Genomic DNA, 20,458 nt, shown 5'->3' with positions numbered 1-20,458 from the left:
TCACAGGTGATGCTGTTCATCGCTGTACGCAGCTGAACCCATCGCACACCGCCATCCAAACGCCGAACAGGACCAGGCACAGCACCACGTCCACGCCGATCACGGCCATGGCGTGGCGCCGCCACCACGTGTGCCTCCAGGAGGGCCGGCTTGACCGCCGCTGTGTCGCGCCTTCCTCCGGCTGCGCCTCCTCGTCCGCAGACGAAGGCTCGCTAAACGAACTGCCAGTGCCTGGGAGCATATGGTGTGTGGTGGTGGAGGAGCTCGGTCCGGCTTGCAGCATCTGCACAAACTGCTGCACCACGCGGGACACCGCCTCGTTCCGTCGCCTCCTGGGCTTGGCACTGCAAGTGTCGCGGATGCGCTCCAGGAACTGGACGACCTCGGCGCTGCCTGGCGTGGGCTCTGCGATGGCGAGGTACGTGCGCCCATCTTCGCCCGCCAGGAACACGAAGGTGCGCCTTCGGTCAACCGTGTGGTGGTGCCACCTGTGGTGCTCCGGCGCGTGGTCGAGGCAGAGAGTGGCCAGCGCGCGTGCCGCCTCTGCTTCCTCCTCACCCACAGCGGTGGAGCGGAAGTAGGACAGCTGCTTGCCCTTCTTGCTCCTGGACGTCACAGCCACACAGCAGAAGACGCTTGACCCCATGCCTTCGCCTTCTCTGACGCCGGCAGCATCCAGCATCCCCGGACTCGCCACCTCCAGGCCAGAGTCTAGACTTCTTGGCTTTGATCGGCGAGAGATCATGCAAAATCTCAAGGGGCATAGAAGATTTTCTAAGGGAAGAAGAGTAGAAGACTACATGTACGTACATGTGTCGGTGTATGGCTGGCTGTTGAGGTTGTGATCTTGCGGTGCAAAGGGATAGCTTGAAACCAACATGTGCTATATGCAGAAGTTTTGGAGACAACCGTTGCAGAGAAAAGCTGCTGCAGTAGCAGCCTTTATGCACAAATAATTTCGGTTTTCATATCTGTTGCAGTTGCACCAGAAAAAAAGCAGAGATGATATGTGCCTTGTACGGCGGTCTGTGGCTAAAGAATAAACAAGCTGACAAGGAAAGAAGCCCTAAAGGCTAGGTCAGTGCAACATCAGAGTTAACTTACTTGAGGAGAGAAGCAACAAGAAGGACCATCTTGATGCGACGATGCAAGGCTTCAAATGTGGGTTTCGACCTTGAAGAAGGCTTTAAGAGGTCCAATGTCGCGATAAGAAGAACATCAGAGCAAAGTATTCTTGCTGTAGAATTTTGGTTTGGGGATAAGGTACTTTCAGGTTAGGTGAGTCAAAAGGGGAGAGTTTTAGCGAGCAAGTCAAATACTAGTACTTTCACAAGAATAATGTAATGGCATTTTACAAGTGAAACAAGTGGATGATGCGTAGTGGTACAAATATTTCATCACTTGGTAGAGGCTTGTTTCGAGGTGGTTCAGATAGCGACTGTCTGAATTAGCCACCTACAAGTAATATAACACATAATAGGATAGGTGGACTAGTACAGAATAGGCCAGACTTGTCAAGACACCAAGCAATATCATCTTTTTTGCACCTTCACCTAACACCAAAGTTTTTACTCGGAAAGACTAAAAAACGAGCTAGCAATGGCATCTGAGCACAAAAATAGAGAACTGCATTCTACGGAGTACAACCGAATGCATCACTTGACCATCACAAATAGGGTTTGTGGGGCTGCATTTCAGAAACTTGGTTGCCTCTGATGGGAGGTTCATTCCTGTGATAGGCAGGGACATACTCACAGTACATTCACTTGACTGAGTTTTATTTTAAAATATATATGGCTCCCCCAGTTGAGACATCAACATCTTCTGGGTAAGTAAGAGTAATGGTCATTCGAGTACATGAAATGAACTTCAAGAATAAGTCAAATCATCAATGGATATGATCATTGATTCGTGAGTTAATTTAAAAAGGGTGCACAAAGGACCACAACGTTGGATTTCTTTATTTTCCCGGGACGAGGAAGATGTACTACAGTACTAGGCTATCTTTGAGACACGGATAGAGTACAACGTACATGGCTATCTTCAGGTGAGAGCCTTCTGTTACGAACTTACCATTAACAACATGGATTTAGTAGGCTATATTTACATGCATGAATACAAAGTACAACCAAGATGCTACTGAGAATTTAGGAAGCTAACATGCTACGTTCAACCTGCCTACTTTGCATACCAGATTCGACTCTTTGGTGCCTACTGCCTAGTAGGATGGGTACATGATTGGCTGCCTCGGAGCTCCATGACCAACGGCATTAACAGCATAACCTCCATAGCTAGCAATCAGAGCAGAACTATATGCACGACTGCTGTAGTCATACGTACCGTGGACAAACGGTCTGTTCTCATGCACAGGTTCAGTTGGCAATGCTGGTCCAAAGAGAAAACAACAGAACAAGATGGGGTTAAAACACATATCTTGTAACGCTTGTATAAACAAACCTAGGAAATAGCCTCACCTTGAGGGTTAACGTTGTAAGGGTAATAAGTGTGTGAAAAGCCGTTATGTGGAATCGCGCCATTCACCACCGGATATGCTGGTTTATGGGACACAAGCATATCACTAGGATGCACAAACTCAGGCTGCTTTGGTAATGGTATAGGGTTGAGTTTAGGCATTACTGGATTATTGCCATTTGACGAGGGTTTGTCTTGTCCAGAAAGCTGTCAAAATTGATATGAATTTAGGCACTTGATATTGCTTATGTTAGCCCATAACAACAAGAAATAAAAACAATTAGTGCGCTCTAACTAGGTAAGTTGCGATTATATAGCCAGTGTTAATTTGCAGGCCAATGATTGGACACACGCAACATATACTGAAGATTACAAAAGAAGAAACATACCCCAAATTTGAGTGTTCTACCATTAAGACGAACAAGTCCTGAAAAAAGCCCAACAGCGTACTGAGCGATTTCCTCAGTCTCATACTGGGCAAAAGCAAAACCTTTGGGACGGCCAGTTTCGAAATCACAGGGTATGTATAGGTCTACTACATGACCTGCCTGGATAAGAATCTCATACAAGACCTTTTCAGGTACCTTCTCATCCAAGTTGCCTGTTGAGAATAGTATAGATAAGTAAAATTAGTACAACACAAAGCTTTACTGCAGTAATACAACACAATGCAGCAGCCTGAAGGCTGATGCTACACCGAAATGTTACAGAAATTCCTAGAAAATAGTTGAGCTACTGAACACTAAACATTATCGAGAGAAAAACATAATATGCATAAGTTCGATGTCTCAGAACGGCAGCATAATGCAAAAAAGCAGCAGTTTGTTTGCTAAAAAAGGTGAACAAAACATGAGAACAAGGCTATGATGACCCAGCTAGTACAAGTTTACGAGTGCGATTTTACCAAGTAATGAAAGAGTGCAGTAGTTCTCAATCTACATGTAAGGTTTGAAATTACAGTTATGTACTACAGTTACGCACTACTGCTTGCAGTTACCGAGCAAAGCTGAGAGGCGTTGCATCGGCATCATACAAAACCTCTGAGGTTGTTTACAGTCCAATCATAGAAGAACTTGTCAATCAACACAATGAGCATATGCCAGGCTGACAGCCTCAGCAGTCCTATTGTAAAGAACTATACTGTAGTCTATATCGAGTTACAAAACTGAAACATCAGGAATCGTTTGGCCGGCAAATTAGAAGTATCCATGCTGACGCGAGGCAAAGCGACAATGAAAGTATACTAAAACCAATCCCCTCGCAAAAAGAAGTAGTACTAACACTAAGAGGCGGCACCACAATAATAGCATAGTACTACAAAAGAGGTACTAAACAAGCTCGAAACATTATCCTGATTCAAGGCAACAAAAGGGGATGAAGAACCCAATCGCACTCGTACTCAGCCGCATACCACTCAAACACCTCAATTAAGCTGCGCATCTAATTCAATCCGACTACTTAGATAGTTCCAAAATTTAGGGTACACGCGGTGCTTCCGCGAGCAGGGTGGGAGCTCGAAGCGAAGGCGGGCTCACCTACGTAGACGGAGCAGGACGGGTCCCTCGCCATGGAGGAGCCGGATCTGGTGTGAGGGCGGTCGACGTCGACGAGCTCCGCGCGCTAGCAGTCGCGCCGCAATCGGGAGGACGAGGACAGCACCACAGGGGTCGCGCGAAGTCACAGCAGCGGTAGTTTGGGCTTTGGGCCGTCGGGCGGCGGCTATTTGTGTTGCGCTGCCTCAAGATTCGGAAAACGGAACGGTTTCCGACTCCGTCTAGGGCCTACCTGTCAGCGAGTGGGCAGGGGACCGGGCCGTACACGCTAGCAACCCAATGATGGGTACGTGGAGGCCTTTGATTGGGTGGCGTGCACTCCAGTGTACGTGTACCGGCCGAACGAACAAGAAGCGCATGTCGACACTCGACGGTCGACCACAGCATCACGTGTCGGTCGGTTGACGTCGTACCGTCCAGCTGCCTGTCGACACGGCGATTCATCAATCAATACTCCAAAGATACTATACGAACTGATAATAATTAGTAGTAATGGACAACAATAAATATCGATATCATTCACCATATCTTTTTTCTTTTCAACCCCCAAAAAAAAAAAACCACTCGCCATATTAGTATCTTTCCACCATAATATCCCCAATATATCCTGCACTGATTTTTCCCTTTTTCCGATTGAGATTCCTGCATTGAGATCTGTGGCCTCTACTCCCTGGTTTCGAATTTCTGCATTGACAACGGCAGGCGCAGTCGACGACGCAAGAGACCAAAATCGCCACGTCACCACAAGCCGCGGCACAGGCTGGACAGGCGATGCCAGCGGTGGAAGCCGACAGGGAGAAGAGAGATCTGGCGATACAAAACCGGACTAGACGCCTTCCACCTCAAATTCCACCTCCACCGATGGAGCTCCGGCCGTTACAAAAAGCCCCAGCCCGTCCCCGCCCCCGCCCCCGCCCCCGCCCCCACCGCCGCGCCCCGTCCCCGATCCGCGCCGCCGGCCCGCGCCCCCGGTGCTGACCGCTTGCCCGCCGCCCCGCCCACGGAATCGGATTCGTCCGGGGCCTCGCCGCGCCGCCCCCCGCGCGGGTACTGTTGGTGGTGGTACTGTATGTGAGGCGCCGCGTGGTGAAATGCAGAAGTCGCGGAGAGCGCTCGTGAAGAGGAAGGCGGCGGCGGCGCAGGAGCACGAGCAGAGCGCCGGCGCCGCCAAGGCCGCCGGGAGGAAGAGGCGCCTCTACGGCTTCTCCGCGTCCCTCGTCGTCGCGTCATGGGTCGCGCTCCTCCTCCTCAACTCCTTCGTCGGCCACGGCGACGGTCAACGAGGTATGTGTGTGGTTCGGGCCACCGCCTCCTTAGTTTTTCAAGTTTTGCCTTGATGAATCCTGCGCCTGCGCGGTGGTGGTTGCGTGGTGCGGTGATCGGGTAGGTGATTGGTGGTTTGGCCGTGGTTGTTCGTGGACTCCATGGAACCGCGCTGCCTGATCAAACCCAGTTGTTAGGCTTAGACTAGATCCGTATGCCGTATGCGGTTCTTACGGGTCTTTCTGATTACAGGTTGCTGGTTGTTAGATGCGTGTGCTGAAATTTCCACATCGTACTGTCCTCGACTTACCGAACTTCCCTAACAATTTTTTGAATTTGCGTGATTGAGTTCCCTGACTGTTGGTTGGATTAACATTATCGTCGTCTGATTTCTGCAGATGGAGGAGACCCCGTTGCTGCCCGTCCTGTCGCTGAGCCTTCCATCAATGAAGGCTATGTTAGTTCTGGTGCTGTACACCAGAACCGTGAGGAGAGTTTGACAGTGTCTGACGATACATGTGTGAAGCTTGATGAAAGTGCCCCGCTTTCAGAAGAGACGCTGCCGCAGAAAGATGAGCTGTGTTCCAGTGATGATACTCCAAGTGATGACATGGAAGCTCTGGCCAATGATAATCAGCTTGAGCTGTCAGAAGATCAAGGTGAGCAAGAAGCTCTAACCAAGGATAATCTGTCAGGTCAGGGTGAGGAAGAGGCTCTAACCAAGGATGATGAAATTGAGCAGTCAGAAGTTCAGCAGCAAAGTCCTCTTCCGAAAATCACCGATTCTGGCGCTCATCCAGCGGAGAAGGTGGATGCTGAAGACGTCCCAAAGCCAGCAAGACTGGCACGTGTTGTTCCTCCTGGTCTTGACGAGTTCAAGACGAGAGCGATCGCCGAAAGGGGGCAGGACGCCTCTAGCCAGACTGGCCACGTGATCCACCGCAGGGAACCTAGCGGGCAGCTGTACAATTACGCTTCGGCCGCTAAAGGGGCCAAGGTTCTGGATTTCAACAAGGAGGCCAAGGGCGCTTCCAACATCCTGGACAAAGACAAGGACAAGTATCTCCGCAACCCTTGCTCCGCGGAGGGGAAATTTGTCGTCCTAGAGCTTTCTGAGGAAACCTTGGTAGATACCGTTGCGCTTGCGAATTTTGAGCACTACTCGTCTAATTTGAAAGAGTTTGAGATGCTGAGCAGTCTTGTTTATCCCACGGAGAACTGGGAGACACTTGGGAGATTCACTGTCGCAAATGCGAAGCAGGCTCAGAGTTTCACTTTTTCAGAGCCGAAGTGGGCTAGGTATCTGAAGCTGAATTTGCTGAACCATTATGGTTCTGCAAGCTACTGTACGCTGAGCATGCTTGAAGTGTATGGGATGGATGCTGTGGAAAAGATGCTCGAGAATTTGATCCCTGTTGAGAACAGGAATGTTGAATCTGATGAGAAGTCGAAGGATCCTGTTGAGCAAACACCTGTGAAGGAGCCTAATGGTGGGAAAGACTCCTCACAGGAACCCCTTGATGAAGATGAATTTGAACTAGAAGATGATAGAGCAAATGGTGATTCTTCGAAGAATGGTGCTCATGATCAGATTATAGAGACAAGGACCCTTCAGGCTGGCAGGATTCCTGGAGATACAGTTCTCAAGGTGCTCATGCAGAAAGTTCAATCCCTTGATGTGAGCTTTTCTGTCCTGGAACGGTACCTAGAGGAAGTCAACGGCAGATATGGGCAAATTTTTAAGGATTTTGACGCTGATATTGATAGCAAAGATGCACTATTGCAGAAAATTAAATTGGAGTTGAAGGAGCTTCAGAACAGTAAAAATCACTTGGTATGCAATTTTCTGCACTTATATTTTATTTCAGCTATTGCTGGCTCTTATTTCTGTACCTTATCATGCATTCATGTGTTTTTCAGGCCAAAGAAATTGATGGCGTCCTCTCCTGGAAGTTAGTTGCTTCCTCACAGTTAGACCAGCTTGTCCTGGACAATGCCATACTCAGGTTTGTATTATTGCCTTCAATTTCATGAATTTGCATTTGCATCAATTAAGCATGATATTTTCTTTTCTAAGATTTTAACTATGTGAATCATTCTGTCTGCAGGTCAGAGTTTGAGCGATTTAGGGATAAGCAGGTTGACATGGAGAATAGGAGTCTTGCTGTCATATTTCTTAGTTTTGTTTTTGGTTGCCTAGCCATAGCTAAATTGTCCATAGGTAAGATATTCGATATCTGTAGATTATATGATTTTGAAAAGTTCCATAGTAGGGTAAAATCCGGATGGCTTGTGTTGCTGCTGAGCAGTTTCATTATAGCCTCCATTTTGGTAATACAGTGATGTATGTAATCAACTCCATATGTAATGGCGGCTGCATAGTGTAATTCCATGAGGTATCTAATTCAAATCGGATCACATCTCCGAGATCTTAGAAAAAATCTCAGTAATAAATATTCAACTTCACCAGTGATCTCAGTAATAAATATTCAAATTCACCAGTTATCTCAGTTTTGGAGGGAAGGAAAGGAAGTCATTTCTTAAAGGTTGCAGCAGAGTACTAGAACAAGTCTAAAACTTCCATGCCTCCATGGTCCAATCCAGAGGAATGTAGAAGGAAGACTACCTGGAACCCATGTGCATACAGCTGGAGCCGGCAAATTTTTATAGAAGGAAAGATGGCATGGTCCCATGTGCTTCCTTGTATGATTGCCAGGAAGAAATGAACTAAATATAGCATTTCCCTAAATCTTGCCCTGAATCCTGTGCGCAGTAGATGTTCTTTATTCCTGGGTGGGTGCCCTGTCCACCTGTGCACATGGCCTCTTTGCTTACAAGGCAGTGTTTCGTTTGTTTCCACAATCAAAAGCACCCCTTCATCAGTAGTTCAATACTGAAGTCAATGACTCATCAAATGCTAGTCCTATATGAAGTGAATCTTACTCCCTGCACAGCCACAGACGTGTACAGCTGTTCTAGTTGTTGAGATAGTATTTTGTTGCAAGCTTGTTCATTGCTTCCGGCCCGGCTTGGACTTCGGCATCTTTCCATGGAATAGTTGACATTCTAGTTCAGGGAATAGAAGGATAATTTTGAAAAATACTTTTATCTAGTATGACATTGACATCTGGTTAGTTTGCTAATGACAACTTGTTTCTGGAAATTCAGCTGCTTGGTTGCATCTGGTTAGTTAGCTAATGATATCTATGACATTGGTAATGTTTTGTTGCAAATCTGTTCATTGCTTCCTGGTCCAGCTTTTCGCTGGAGACTTCTGCATATTTCTTTGGAACACGCTATTCGTAATATGGAATAGTTGACATTTTAATTCAGGAGTACGTAGTACTATTTATCTGTGACATCTGTTTATAGGCAGCTGATGGCAGCTTGTTTCTTGAAACTCCTCGCTTGGTTGACAATCTTTAACATTGTGCAAATTGCTGTTTTCTTGTCTGATGGTGATGGGTATCCATAGTTGCACACGACATTCTGTTGTGTCAGCTCTGCTTTGACTTTCCTAACTTGATGATGGAGTAGCAGTTCTGTTCATTTTTGGGTGGGCTCCCTGTCTACCAGGTGCACATGGCCTCAACGTTGCCTTGGTTCAGAAGGCAGTGGTCTGTTTGTTTCCATGTCAACTATCAAGTGAAGCTTACTCCCTGCACGGCCACAGGCTGTGTACAGGTGGGTCTGGAGGTGATGTGCCAGACGTGACACGTCAAAACGTGTGGGGTTACCTTTTGTGCTGCACGCTTGGTCTGACTCTGGCTTGACCAGACGTGTGTTCCTTTGACCAGACGAGTACTATATGGAGTGGCTGGTCGCTGCCGCTGTAAGCCTGTAACCTCTAGTTCATGAGCACACATGGTAGTAGCGCGGATCCAGTGAAGCAGAAATCTTCATCAGTGGGAGCTCTCTCCATGGCGGCCCCCGAGCGCAATCCAAGGTTAGTTTCTCTGGATGTTCGCATTTCTCATCGCACTATGTTTTGTGCTGGCTTGCTATGCGCTAAAAAGTTATCGTTTCTCATCTGCGACAGCGCGATTGAGTATGAGATTCTTGATTTGAGTGAAACATATGGAGGAGATTCGTTGGTACCCAACGAAATCCCAGCACTGTGGGCGGATATGATAACACCAGTGGGAACAGAAGAAGTAGTGAACCTTGATGTGGAACAGGGAGAAGCTCTAGAGCGATGGGAGGCAGATAAGTTCAATGACGGTGATGCAGGTTCGGACACGGAGACAGTTCGTCGGAAAGATACACCATACTCGTCATCTTGGCCAAAGAGGTACACTAATCCATGCGTGTCTAGGAAACTGCTGCAAATTTAAGATCATGGTATCGGTAAAGGCACACAATTGACAATCTAAATAGTTTTCTGTTCCTTGGTTAATTTAGAAATATAATGTGATTTTGGTAATTATGGGCACCTGTGAGCCCTCAGGCTTGGAGGACAACAAAATAAAGAGTTTGCAATATGTGCTTCAAGGGAAGTAAAGATGGTTGCATTTTAATAGACCAATGCTCTCATAATCACAGCATTGGAGATCGGCGATTTTAGAGTAATGGTGACTGTAAGTAGATGCATATTACAAAACATGAAATGGGCATAAGGTTAATTTTGATATTCTGGTGTTAATATTGATCCATGAGTTCTTAATTATCCAGGACTCTGTATTACAATGCACTGATGTGAAAGTTAACAATGCCTGTTAACTTGATTGGATCATGTAGAATATACAAATTGTTAATGATTCATTAAAAACTGTGCGATGTACCATTCATTTCACGGGTAGTCTATTAATTTGTTCATCTCTTGTCGCAATAACAAAATAATCTCCTAGTTCAGTTAAATTGATTGTAAAAAAATCCAGTCAATCATACAAATATACAATGACCATTGACATATTGTTGGTTATTATGCATCTCATTTTAAATGGCTATGTTTATTTTTTATTTATGCAGGGTCCGTATTGCAAAAGAGCCTCCTCCTAGGCCTAGCGCTCCAGGACGTACTAGTGCACTGGAGAAGTCAATAAGAGGGTTTGCAAACAAGGAGAGTGAATCAGTGATCAACCCAAAAATTGCAACATCATTTGATTCATTGCAAGATGCTTATGACTTCTACAACTTGTATTCTTGGGAGATAGGATTTGGCATTCGCTACGGCAAAAGCAGATTAAATGTTGAGAGGGTCAAGTGCATGCAGGAATTACTGTGTGGTTGTGCGGTATGTACAATTCAGTACTACAAATACTTAAGACTTGAATTTTAGTATGCAGCGGTAACTATGTTGTTGAAACTATTCCAGGGGAAACCAATTAGGTTAAACAGTCGTTCATTCAGATGTGAATGTCCTGCCATGATAAGGCTTCAGCGCACCGAAGACAATGGGTGGTACGTCACTGAGCATCGAGTAGATCATAACCATGCATTATCGAAGACGTGTGAGGAGAATTTGCGCTGGAAGTCACACCGGTATATTGACAGGTACACAAAAGAGCTAGTTAAACAACTCCGTGAAAATAATGTGAACACAAGTAAGGTCCACAGTATTATAGGTAGTTTCTTTAGGGAGGTTGAGAGCGTGCCCTTAACAAAGAGATCTTTGAAAACATTGTGTGGTAATCTCAGTCGGGAGCAATCAGATGATGACATTAAGAAGACAATTGATGTGTTAAAACAAATTCAAGTTGCAGATCCCAGTTTGATGTACACTTTTGAGGTGGACAAAGAGAGTAGGGTAAAATCTTTGATGTGGACTAATGGGCGTAGTATAGAGAAGTACCAGTATTTTGGAGATGTGCTAACATTTGACACAACGTACCGAACAAATCTTTACGACTTGCCGTTTGGCATTTTTATGGGAGTGAACAACCATTTCCAGAGGATAATCCTTGGTGGGGTACTTTTGAGAGAGGAATCCACAGAGAGTTTCAAATGGGTTTTTTCAGAATTTATGAGGATGATGGGTGGCAAACCACCACAGACAATTCTTACCGGTAAGCATATGAAATGGTTTTGCCTAACGAAAATATAAGTTCATTCGTTTGCACAGAAAATTACGATTGACCAATAATGTCGCTTCTTTTGTTGTGCAGACCAAGCTCATGCAATGGAGGTCGCATTAGCCTCTGTATTGCCAAATACAACACATCGATGGTGTAAGTGGCATGTCTTGAAGAAAGCAAAGGAATGTCTGGGACCTTTGTACCGAAAAAATAACGATTTTAGGGCAGAATTCCACAACATAGTGCACCGCATGCTGACCGAAGAAGAGTTTGAGGATGGTTGGGCAATGCTGCTAAGCAAGTACGGACTGCATAAGCATCCTTATCTTACACAGATATATGAGGTAAGGCATAAGTGGGCAAAGCCCTACTTCCGCACTAAATTTTGCGCAAAGATGACTAGCACACGGAGGAGTGAAAGCGCAAACAACATGTTGAAGGTTTATGTGCCACCTGCATGCACAATGCATTTGTTTGCAAGGCAGTATGAAAAACTTCAGTTTGACAGCGAGTCGGAAGAAAGCTACCAAGAGAGAAGAACGTTTCTGGTAAATACCTGTGAATACTTAATTGTGATATCTGGTATGTTTGGTATATGAGCTAAAATCATTGTGCTCGTGCAGGGTGGCGTTGTTCTGAAGGTAAACCTACCTATCGAGAGGCACGCTAGCAAAGTTTACACGAATGCTATGTTCGAACAATTTGGACACAATCTGCTTGAGTCCGGTTACTATGATGTGGAAGAAGTTGAGATTGGAAGAAGATACCTGGCAAGGCACGTTAATAATGGAACAAGAGAAAAATGGTGCAAAATTGTGTATGAAGTGAGAGTTGATGAACATGGCGAACTTTTTACATGCATTTGTGGTAGCTTCGAACATACCGGAATGCTTTGCTGCCACTGCTTGAAGGTAGTGATTAGCCCATGTATACATTGATATGTCAATTTAGCACACCTGCTGTTGTTGTATTTTTTCTTCTGTTGTGACTAACTTTGATTTGCGTCAGGTCATGGTACATCTGGGTGTTGAGAAGATACCGACCAAACATATTCTGAAAAGGTGGACAGTTGATGCTCAAGATGTACTGCCAAGCAATTTGGTTCACTATCAACAAGATAGAGGGCGTACAAAGTTGGTGTCAACAAGGCATTCCCGTCTATACTTGAAAGCACTAGAACTGGTAAAGATGGGAGAATCAAACATTGCGTCATATGCTGCTGCTATGGATGTGCTAGTCGAAGGATTGCTGAGGGTGGCACCACTGAGTTTGGTGAAAGATGGGCTCGCTGAGAACGAACTTGCTACCAAATCGACAGCAGCTTGTATTGAGACAGTTACTGAATCAGGTAATTCGGTAGATGGCGATTTCAGCATGGGAGGATTGTCAGCAGAAAACCGTCCGCGTGTTGCGGGAAGACCAGATGCAAGCCGTGAGAAGGCGCCATGTGAGCAGTCACTGAAGAGATCAAGGTCATGTTCTATTTGCCATGAGCGTGGACACAACATCAATACATGCCCTGAAAGAGGAGATGCTCCTAAGAGAGAACGAAGGTCATCACGCTGCTCTAACTGTGGAATTACTGGACATCGGAAGAACACTTGTGGGATTCCCATGTACCGAGAGTTCACGGCAATTTCAGATTTTCATTCATACAACAATCTTAGCTGAATTGCACTGCTGTTGTTGCACTTATATCTACATATGTAGTGTTTTGACTTATTTTCCATGTTAGCAGGGCCGCGTGTACACTTCTCATTTGCTGCGCTGGCACAGCTGGGTCCGTATCGTGGCACAGGAGTTTTGGTTAGCTGTTTTCTGTTGAGATAATATTTTGTTTCAAATTTGTCCAGTGCTTCCAGGCCCAGCTTGTCAGTGGAGACTTCGGCATTCCCGTATTTCTATGGATCACGCTATCCATGATAGTTGACATTTTATTTCGGCTGTTAAATGAAGGACTGAGTAATACTTTCGTGACAACTTGTTTCTTGAAACTCAACTGTTTGACCATGTTCCATAATGAGCAAAATTCGGGTTTTCTCGTCTGATAGATATCCACATTTGCACACGACGTTATGGTATGCCACGTTTGGCACGGCTTTGACCATTTCTAACGTGATGCGGTAGCTTGTTTTACAGAAAAGAATCAGAAGCATTTACTTGTATTATCCATAAAGCAGCTGCACATCTCTTGGTCTCTGAATCTTTTTCCAGGCTTCACTCACTTAAGCGCCAGCTATGGAACTTGTGAAAATTCTTCCAAGGAGTAAGCCGGTTTTCGTGGCCCGTTAGCAATATCCCAGAGACAACCCATCTTCCGATCAGGTCCAATTGTCAACATAGTAGTATATCGCTACATTTTTTTTGCTTTTTGAGAAAATCGTATCACTCTGCATGCATTTCCACAGACTGACAGTGCGTTGCAAGGCCTTTCTTCCGAGCGTATTAAGTTTACCTGAATTTTTTAAACTGCAGTTTCACAGTGAATTTTTTGAACTATAATGGAGGTAAGGTCCATTTTGCAACATCAAGTACTCCCCCTTCTTCATTTCCGCTCGAGTTCACTACGTCGAGTGTGGTACGCCACTGCTAACGTGTGCCACTGCTCACCCATTACGCCACACTAGGTTAGAGATGTGCCACTATTATGTCTGGAGGAAGTGAAAATTTTATGCAGTGGTCCCTAAAATTCGCACCCCCATGGGTCGTATTTTCAGTTTTGAAAAAAATAAATTAAAAATTGTAGAAAATAAAAAAATCCTTGAAGATATCCATGTGTTATATTTTATAGTTGTTAGAAAAATGAACAAACATGAATTTGATTTTTTATTTTTGCAAAATGACACCATCTTTCGGTAAATTGGCTCAAGATGTTGCATACGACCTCCGATAAAAAATGTTTTTTTACATGAAAATGTATGTACGGGAAAATCTACGGCCGTTTACCGATTTTTTATATTCCTCAAAATCAAAAAAGAAAAATAGAGTTTTCGAAGCTTTTAGATTTCGACAAAAAAATCAAAAACTTCTATATCAGCGGCGCACTAGGCGTTGTGGTGCGCCACTGCTAACTTTTCGAATTTTTGGGACCATCCACTTACCTCGCTAGCTCCATTATATCCCCTTCCACACATCTATTATCGCCCCATGCCTCCTCCTTTCTCTTCCTCACTACCTACTTGCCTTCTTTTTCTCTTCCACCATGGCTCCTCCTCATCCTCCTCCTCCTCCTCCTCATCTTCATCCTCCTCCATGCCTCCTCCTCTGTAACATCCCAAATTTTAAAACAAAGAGAAAATGAATTTTCTTTTTCCAAAAATGAGAACCAACAAAAACTTTTCTTACATAGAGTGCTATGCATAGTGCTCATACCTAATACTTGTGTTTTTGGCCATGATTGTTTGTTTATTACTTTGAACACATTTCCAAAAACCTAAACCCTAACCTTCTCAAATCCAAGTGGATCTATTTTGAGAAACCAAAATAAAAGAAAAGGACATATGTGGGCATATAGCCCTAATATGTAAATCTTGAACCCTACTTTTCTTATTTGGCTAAATGGTGGTGAACCATGGTGAACCCCACTAAACCTTAAACCTCATCCCTCTTATCACCAACCTTTGAAAAACAAAATAAAAAGAAATGATCTTAATTAAGAAAAAGGCATATGCAAGCCTATGGCTACTTTTTGCAAATACTAAACCTTGCTTTGTCTACCTTGGTAGATGATTTGGAAATACCTCAACAAACATAAGTTAAAGCTTACCACTCAAATCTTGGTGAAACCAAAAAGAAAACAAAAATGAAATAAAGCATATGCATAGAGGCATATGTGGCACTCAGCCAAAATATCAAATCTTGACCTAGGCACCCCCGTTGCTCCAAAATGGTTTGAACCTTTTACCCAACTCCATCTAACACCAAATAAACCTCAACCTTGTCAAAGGGAAGCCAAGAAAAAGAAAAGAATAAAAAGTAGAAAATCACAAAACCCTCACATATGGTTTATGCCATTTTTCCAAATCTTTGACCTAGACCAATTTGGTCTTCACCATTAGTTGTATTAAATTATTAAACACTTATTACAATTATTGGAATCAAAGAAACACAATTCAAATCAAATTCAAACTCAAAATGGTGATCACATATGATGATGGTCAAATCTGCCATTTATATTCTGGTCACTACTTTGAGCCCTTGTATCTCAAGTTTTTCAAACTAAACTTTCTCAATTCTTTGCATGTCATCCAAGAGTACATCAATGTGAACAACTTTGGAAAAGACCACCATGCCAAATTCACTTTGGATCAAAAACTACGCTCATGCAAAGTTGAGAGTTTTTATTATGGGGAACAATCTCACTTTGTCAAATTTTGCAATTCTTTGATTTTTAAAATTCCACCGACACACATGGTTGTCTCTGGTCATTTATAACTTAACCAAACTCACCACTTTCAATTTTTGAATCCCATTGAGCAACCAAATTTGGGCAAATTTGCAAATTTCAAATATGGACTAAATGCAACACTATTCCAAATACTGCTCTACCCAACCCTACACCCCCATCTCACTCCAGCATGTCCCCTGGTCCCCTCCCTCTCTCACACCAACACAGAAACCCTAGGAGGGAAAGCCCTAGCTTGCATGGCATGGCCATGCCGGCCCATGCCGGCCATGCCGCACCACCTCTCTCCCCCGCCTCCCCAGCACTGGCCCTGGTGTCCAAGAGCACCACCTCACCACCCTAGCCACACCTAGCACCGCCACGGCCATGGACACCGTCGACAACCGCCGGAGAACGCGCGCCCAAAACTCTTCAGTATGCCGCTCGCGTCGCGCATGCGCACGCCGTGGACGTCACCGGCCACGCGCCGCTCCGACGATCCGCGCCTCCCCCGGACCCCCTTCCTTCGCTGTTCGCTTCGCCGTCGCAGCGCCAACCCGTGTGACACGCGCCCGTGCCCTCGCGCGAGCTGCCGCCGTCGACATCATCGCCGAATTACCGCGCCCGTGCTGCCAGAGTTCGCCATCGCCCTCGCTTGCCAGGACCGTCCCCCACCTCGCCATCTAGCTCCCTAGCACCGCCTGGACGCCGCCTACCTAGCGCCCACCTCACCGACCCCCTTCCCTCGCCGGAGACGCCGTGCTGCTGTCGACCTCGCTGCACACCCCACGGCCACCTCGCTTCCTATAAATACAACCTTCCCCGCGCCCAACTCTTCACACCAACCTTGCTCCCCTCTCTCTTCTCAAGCTCCTCGTCCACTCCTCTCCCTCGATTAGCCACCGGAGTTGTGCAATTTCGACGCCGGAGCCCGCAGAGGTGCTGAGATCGCAGCCGTCGATTTCGGCCACCATCGGAGACGCCGTCGGTACCAGTGCACTCACCATCGATGACAACCTCGCCCTGCATCGTCGCCGACCCTCGCCGGAGCTCCAGCTCACCGCCGACCCCTACCTCCACCGCGGCAGCAACCCCTTCTCCCCGACAACGACGACGACGGCCGCACGATCTCGTTCTGATCTGATGTCCCACATTCACCCATACCGTTTCGGTAAGATTGAGTCGCTGACGCGTGGGCCCCTCTGTCAGCTGGCCCGCAGCGCTAGTTGGGCTGGCCCCCTTGCTTTTTAAATCTTTCGGCCCATCTATTTCCCGCCTAGCCCATTTAGCAAATTTCAAATTAAATTGTTTCAGAGAATTCAAATACTGGTCCTGACTTTGAAATTCAATAGAATCTGTTTGGCTTGGCCAAATTTAACAAACTTTATATTGTTAGATAGCTATTGAAAAGTTCTAAACAAGGCCACTGGACTCATTGTGAGATTCTTTGTATAAACAATGTGACAAAAAGAACAAGTCAGGGACTTTTGCAGATTCAAATAAATATTAAAAATCAACCAAAAATGATATTTAGTTGATTCCAACTCTAATAGCTCACATTTCACTTACACTAATTGTTTCTGCAACAATATAGGGTGGTCACTTTGAATGATCATGGCTTAGTTTGAATAAATGACTATATGGCTATTTTAATTTAGTGATATTGTCCAAACTATTATGCAAATCATATGAAGTGTTTCACTTCATTTAAATCTTGTCCCAAGTACTTTCATATGAAGTTTGAACCCCTGGTCAAATACCCTCACATGAAATACTTGGAGATTTTAAATCATAATAGGCATTGTTAAATAGTATGAGGTATTCTACCTCATTTAAATCATTTTCTCAAATGATGATGAATGGTTGACTTAGGTCAACATGATTTCATGTAGGATTGTTTGATAAATTAAATATTAAGAAGATTCAAGGAGAGGAAATTATTCCTCAAGAACTCAAAGGAAACTATCATTTACATATATAATGAGAGGAAATTATTTTTCCATGAATTAAATAGAAACATTAATCAATATATGTAATGAGAGGAAATTATTTTTCTTAAGAATAAAACCCTATCACCCAACATGATAGCAATGTGATAATACTAGAATGGCTTGTGTGATTTATGTGTGTGCTTAGTATAGCTCTTGATCTGTGGAGTGATTATACCTCGTATTCAAATTTAGACGCTAGTACCAGAGAATACCAGGAAGAGGAAGGTTGCTACCAAGAGGAGGAAGAGGAGAACTTTGACCAATACCAAGGCAAGCTAATATTCTTGCAAAGTGCAAAGCTCTAATCAAGAGCAAGGCACACTCATCTTTTCTTATGCTTCATGAGCCCCTCCAAGTCTTTACTTACAAGCTTTTGCTTACAAATTTTATTGCTTCTAGTTTATCAAGGTTTACCTTTTTGATTCATGATTCACTTGGTTTAGAGTAAAACAAGAGCATCAAAGTTAGCCTAGAGCAAGGAAAGCTAGTTAGCACCCCTCATGACTAGTTGCTAGTGCTAATACTAAAACTTGACTACTCTAGATGGGAACATGTGACTTGAAATAAAACTGAAACTTTGAAATGATGATTCATTCCATTGAATGAATTTTGAAGGTGAACATGACCAAGAGAAGATAGTGATTTTTGATTAAAAACTGATATTGGTTTGGATGCGATACCTTTCCAATTCTTGAGTACCCCCACAATACCTGATTATGGATAAGGGCTTAACTAGAAATTTATGTATCTTAGTATGGGTTCCCTCTGAACACACATCATAGGGGTTATGCCGAGGCTGCCTCCGTTGTTGAGAAATGATGTGAATTGAGGTGAATTGTACGGCCAAGCCCTATGCAGTTCTCAGGTTGACAGTTGGTCTTCACTGGGAGGCCAAGCTCATGGGGAGAGGTGCTCATACTAGGGTTTGTAAATGAAAGGTTATGGTTGATGAACCGCGTACCGTGTTACGATGATTCGGGGTTATCCCGACGGATGAAATCAAATGTTGTGGCACAAGTGTGCAACCTCTCGCAGAGTGTAAACCTATTCGAATAGCCGTGTCCACGGTTACGTGACGGTTGGAAAGGCCATACAATTTCCAATGTCAAATTCTTGAAAATGATGTTGAAATGAATGGTGAATTGGTGATTTAACTTGGAATCACAACAATGTTGTGGGAATGACACTAATGTTCCCACTTGAGTTAGTTAGCACATGAATAAGTCTTTTATCAAATACTTGGGAACTAAAATTGGCTTTATGCAAATAAACTAGAGCTTAGCACCCCTTTACTAGAATTGATAGTACTTACACTAGTATTAGTTTGCGAGTACTTTAAAGTACTCACGGCTGTGTCCCTGGCTATTCAAATGGCCAGACTATGAAGAGGAGCGAGAACTACCGGGAGGATGGACAGCAAGACGCCTACGACAACTAGGGAATCTTCCGACGTCGACGTTGGCCCGTGGATTAGATAGTCCACTTCCGTTACGCTTCCGCCATGTAATATGTTCGTTGATCGAGAGATCTACTATTTGTGTAATATTGTATCATGTGATCTATTTGTAAGACGACTATGGTATGTAATGAATGATGACTTATGATATTCAATCGTTATGTCTCGCAACAACAATATTCCCGGGATTGCGATGTATGGCATAACAGGCATCTGGACTTAAAAATCTGGGTGTTGACAAGTTGGTATCAGAGCCATTGTTTTACCTTAGGAGACCCTAGTTAGAATGGCCGTCTGAAAAACTTAGTTTCAAAACCAAAGAAGTGAATATTTGTGAAAACTTACTCTCACTCTTATCCTTGAAATCTTTTTTTGAAATGAGAAATCCTTGCTCTACTTTTCTCTGCAAGCCTACATAAAAGTTTGCACACTGGACTACTTCTCTAACTCACTCATCCTAATTGCTCACAGATGGAGTACACCTGCCAGTCCTATCAGCTTGGCCACGGAGGAAACCTGATGTTCGAGAAGAATTTGAAGCAACTAGTGGAATATCTAGGACGCCCGTATCCCGAGTTCTTCGGAATACCCCTCAACCATCCATCGGGAGGACCACCTCGGTGGGAAGTTACTGCAGATCTGAGAGGAAAGCTTGGAGCCCCAATATGGGAAACCATCTGGTTTTCTGTAACGGGAAACACTTGGAAGGAAGGACTAGTCAGAGCTATGCAGGAAGCAATTGCCCGTCTGTGCGGACAAAATGAGAACAAGATCAAGAACACTCGCTTTGTCTACTACCCAAGACACGACCCCCTGGGAAGACCCCTAACCATGCCACCGCACACAGAAATGAACCACTATGTAGCACACCTGGACTTCATGCTGTATAAAACCCGCAAGGATTTGGACAACGCCCTCGCCTTTCGCCAAGCACATTACTCGTGAAGACGAAGAATCCCCCCTGAAGAGTAGTATCATTAAAGAACTTTCGTAGGTGTGAGTTTGTATCAGGATTCCCTTGTATCGTAGAACGAATGAATGGTTCTTCAAACCAACGGTGTGTTAGATTTGTAATGTATGATGTTTGGTATGAATGAAAAAGTGTTGCTGGTTTTTACCTCCTCAACACTACTCAAGTTTTCAAGTTTTGAACTTTTTGAACTTTAAACCAAACAAACCCTAGAAATTTCCCTCTTACCTTATCTACCTCCATGTGAGATGGCCCGTCCCAACCGCGGTGCAAATCAAGACGCAATGATGCAACTGTTGCAGACCTTGATGGCAGACCGCGAGAATGAAAGAGCTGAAAGACAGGCCAACTTAGC

At 44.6% G+C, this 20,458-nt stretch overlaps 3 protein-coding genes across 3 annotated transcripts; 2 read left to right on the top strand and 1 right to left on the bottom strand.

Annotated features, from left to right (window-relative positions):
- Nucleotides 1-1,876: 1,876 nt before the first annotated feature.
- Nucleotides 1,877-4,080, bottom strand: LOC124662097 (splicing regulator RBM11-like). The gene is made up of 4 exons (XM_047199987.1): nt 4,008-4,080; nt 2,862-3,073; nt 2,475-2,679; nt 1,877-2,385 (listed from the first exon to the last, which is right to left on the bottom strand). Exons 1-4 carry the CDS (start codon nt 4,039-4,041, stop codon nt 2,219-2,221), a joined length of 618 nt encoding a protein of 205 aa, XP_047055943.1. The 5' UTR covers nt 4,042-4,080; the 3' UTR covers nt 1,877-2,218.
- Nucleotides 4,081-5,116: 1,036 nt separating this feature from the next.
- Nucleotides 5,117-7,867, top strand: LOC124660821 (SUN domain-containing protein 4). The gene is made up of 5 exons (XM_047198661.1): nt 5,117-5,309; nt 5,687-5,951; nt 6,051-7,122; nt 7,209-7,294; nt 7,397-7,867. Exons 1-5 carry the CDS (start codon nt 5,117-5,119, stop codon nt 7,629-7,631), a joined length of 1,851 nt encoding a protein of 616 aa, XP_047054617.1. The 3' UTR covers nt 7,632-7,867.
- A 1,341-nt stretch (nt 7,868-9,208) lies between these two features.
- Nucleotides 9,209-13,302, top strand: LOC124662665 (protein FAR1-RELATED SEQUENCE 11-like). Its single transcript, XM_047200470.1, has 7 exons — nt 9,209-9,234; nt 9,328-9,579; nt 10,257-10,521; nt 10,603-11,293; nt 11,393-11,850; nt 11,926-12,213; nt 12,311-13,302. Exons 1-7 carry the CDS (start codon nt 9,209-9,211, stop codon nt 12,971-12,973), a joined length of 2,643 nt encoding a protein of 880 aa, XP_047056426.1. The 3' UTR covers nt 12,974-13,302.
- The last annotated feature ends 7,156 nt before the right edge of the window (nt 13,303-20,458 follow it).

This window comes from Lolium rigidum, chromosome 6, assembly GCF_022539505.1.
Source record: "Lolium rigidum isolate FL_2022 chromosome 6, APGP_CSIRO_Lrig_0.1, whole genome shotgun sequence".
NCBI classification, from domain to species: domain Eukaryota; kingdom Viridiplantae; phylum Streptophyta; class Magnoliopsida; order Poales; family Poaceae; genus Lolium; species Lolium rigidum.
Note: the sequence above shows the minus strand (reverse complement) of the source record. Positions and strands in the feature narration are given on the sequence as shown.

What these genes read in the sequence shown, in the direction of transcription:
- LOC124662097 (XM_047199987.1), bottom strand. Translation starts at nt 4,041, where the DNA reads ATGGCGAGGGACCCGTCCTGCTCCGTCTACGTAG. An exon ending in GTAGAACACTCAAATTTGGG is followed by an intron (nt 2,680 to 2,861) that starts GTATGTTTCTTC and finishes CAATTTTGACAG; the next exon opens with CTTTCTGGACAAGACAAACC. An exon ending in TTACAACGTTAACCCTCAAG is followed by an intron (nt 2,386 to 2,474) that starts GTGAGGCTATTT and finishes TCTTTGGACCAG; the next exon opens with CATTGCCAACTGAACCTGTG.
- LOC124660821 (XM_047198661.1), top strand. Translation starts at nt 5,117, where the DNA reads ATGCAGAAGTCGCGGAGAGCGCTCGTGAAGAGGAAGGCGGCGGCGGCG. An exon ending in CTGTCAGAAGATCAAGGTGA is followed by an intron (nt 5,952 to 6,050) that starts GCAAGAAGCTCT and finishes TCAGCAGCAAAG; the next exon opens with TCCTCTTCCGAAAATCACCG. An exon ending in CTGGACAATGCCATACTCAG is followed by an intron (nt 7,295 to 7,396) that starts GTTTGTATTATT and finishes TTCTGTCTGCAG; the next exon opens with GTCAGAGTTTGAGCGATTTA.
- LOC124662665 (XM_047200470.1), top strand. Translation starts at nt 9,209, where the DNA reads ATGGCGGCCCCCGAGCGCAATCCAAG. An exon ending in GCCCCCGAGCGCAATCCAAG is followed by an intron (nt 9,235 to 9,327) that starts GTTAGTTTCTCT and finishes CATCTGCGACAG; the next exon opens with CGCGATTGAGTATGAGATTC. An exon ending in TCGTCATCTTGGCCAAAGAG is followed by an intron (nt 9,580 to 10,256) that starts GTACACTAATCC and finishes TTATTTATGCAG; the next exon opens with GGTCCGTATTGCAAAAGAGC.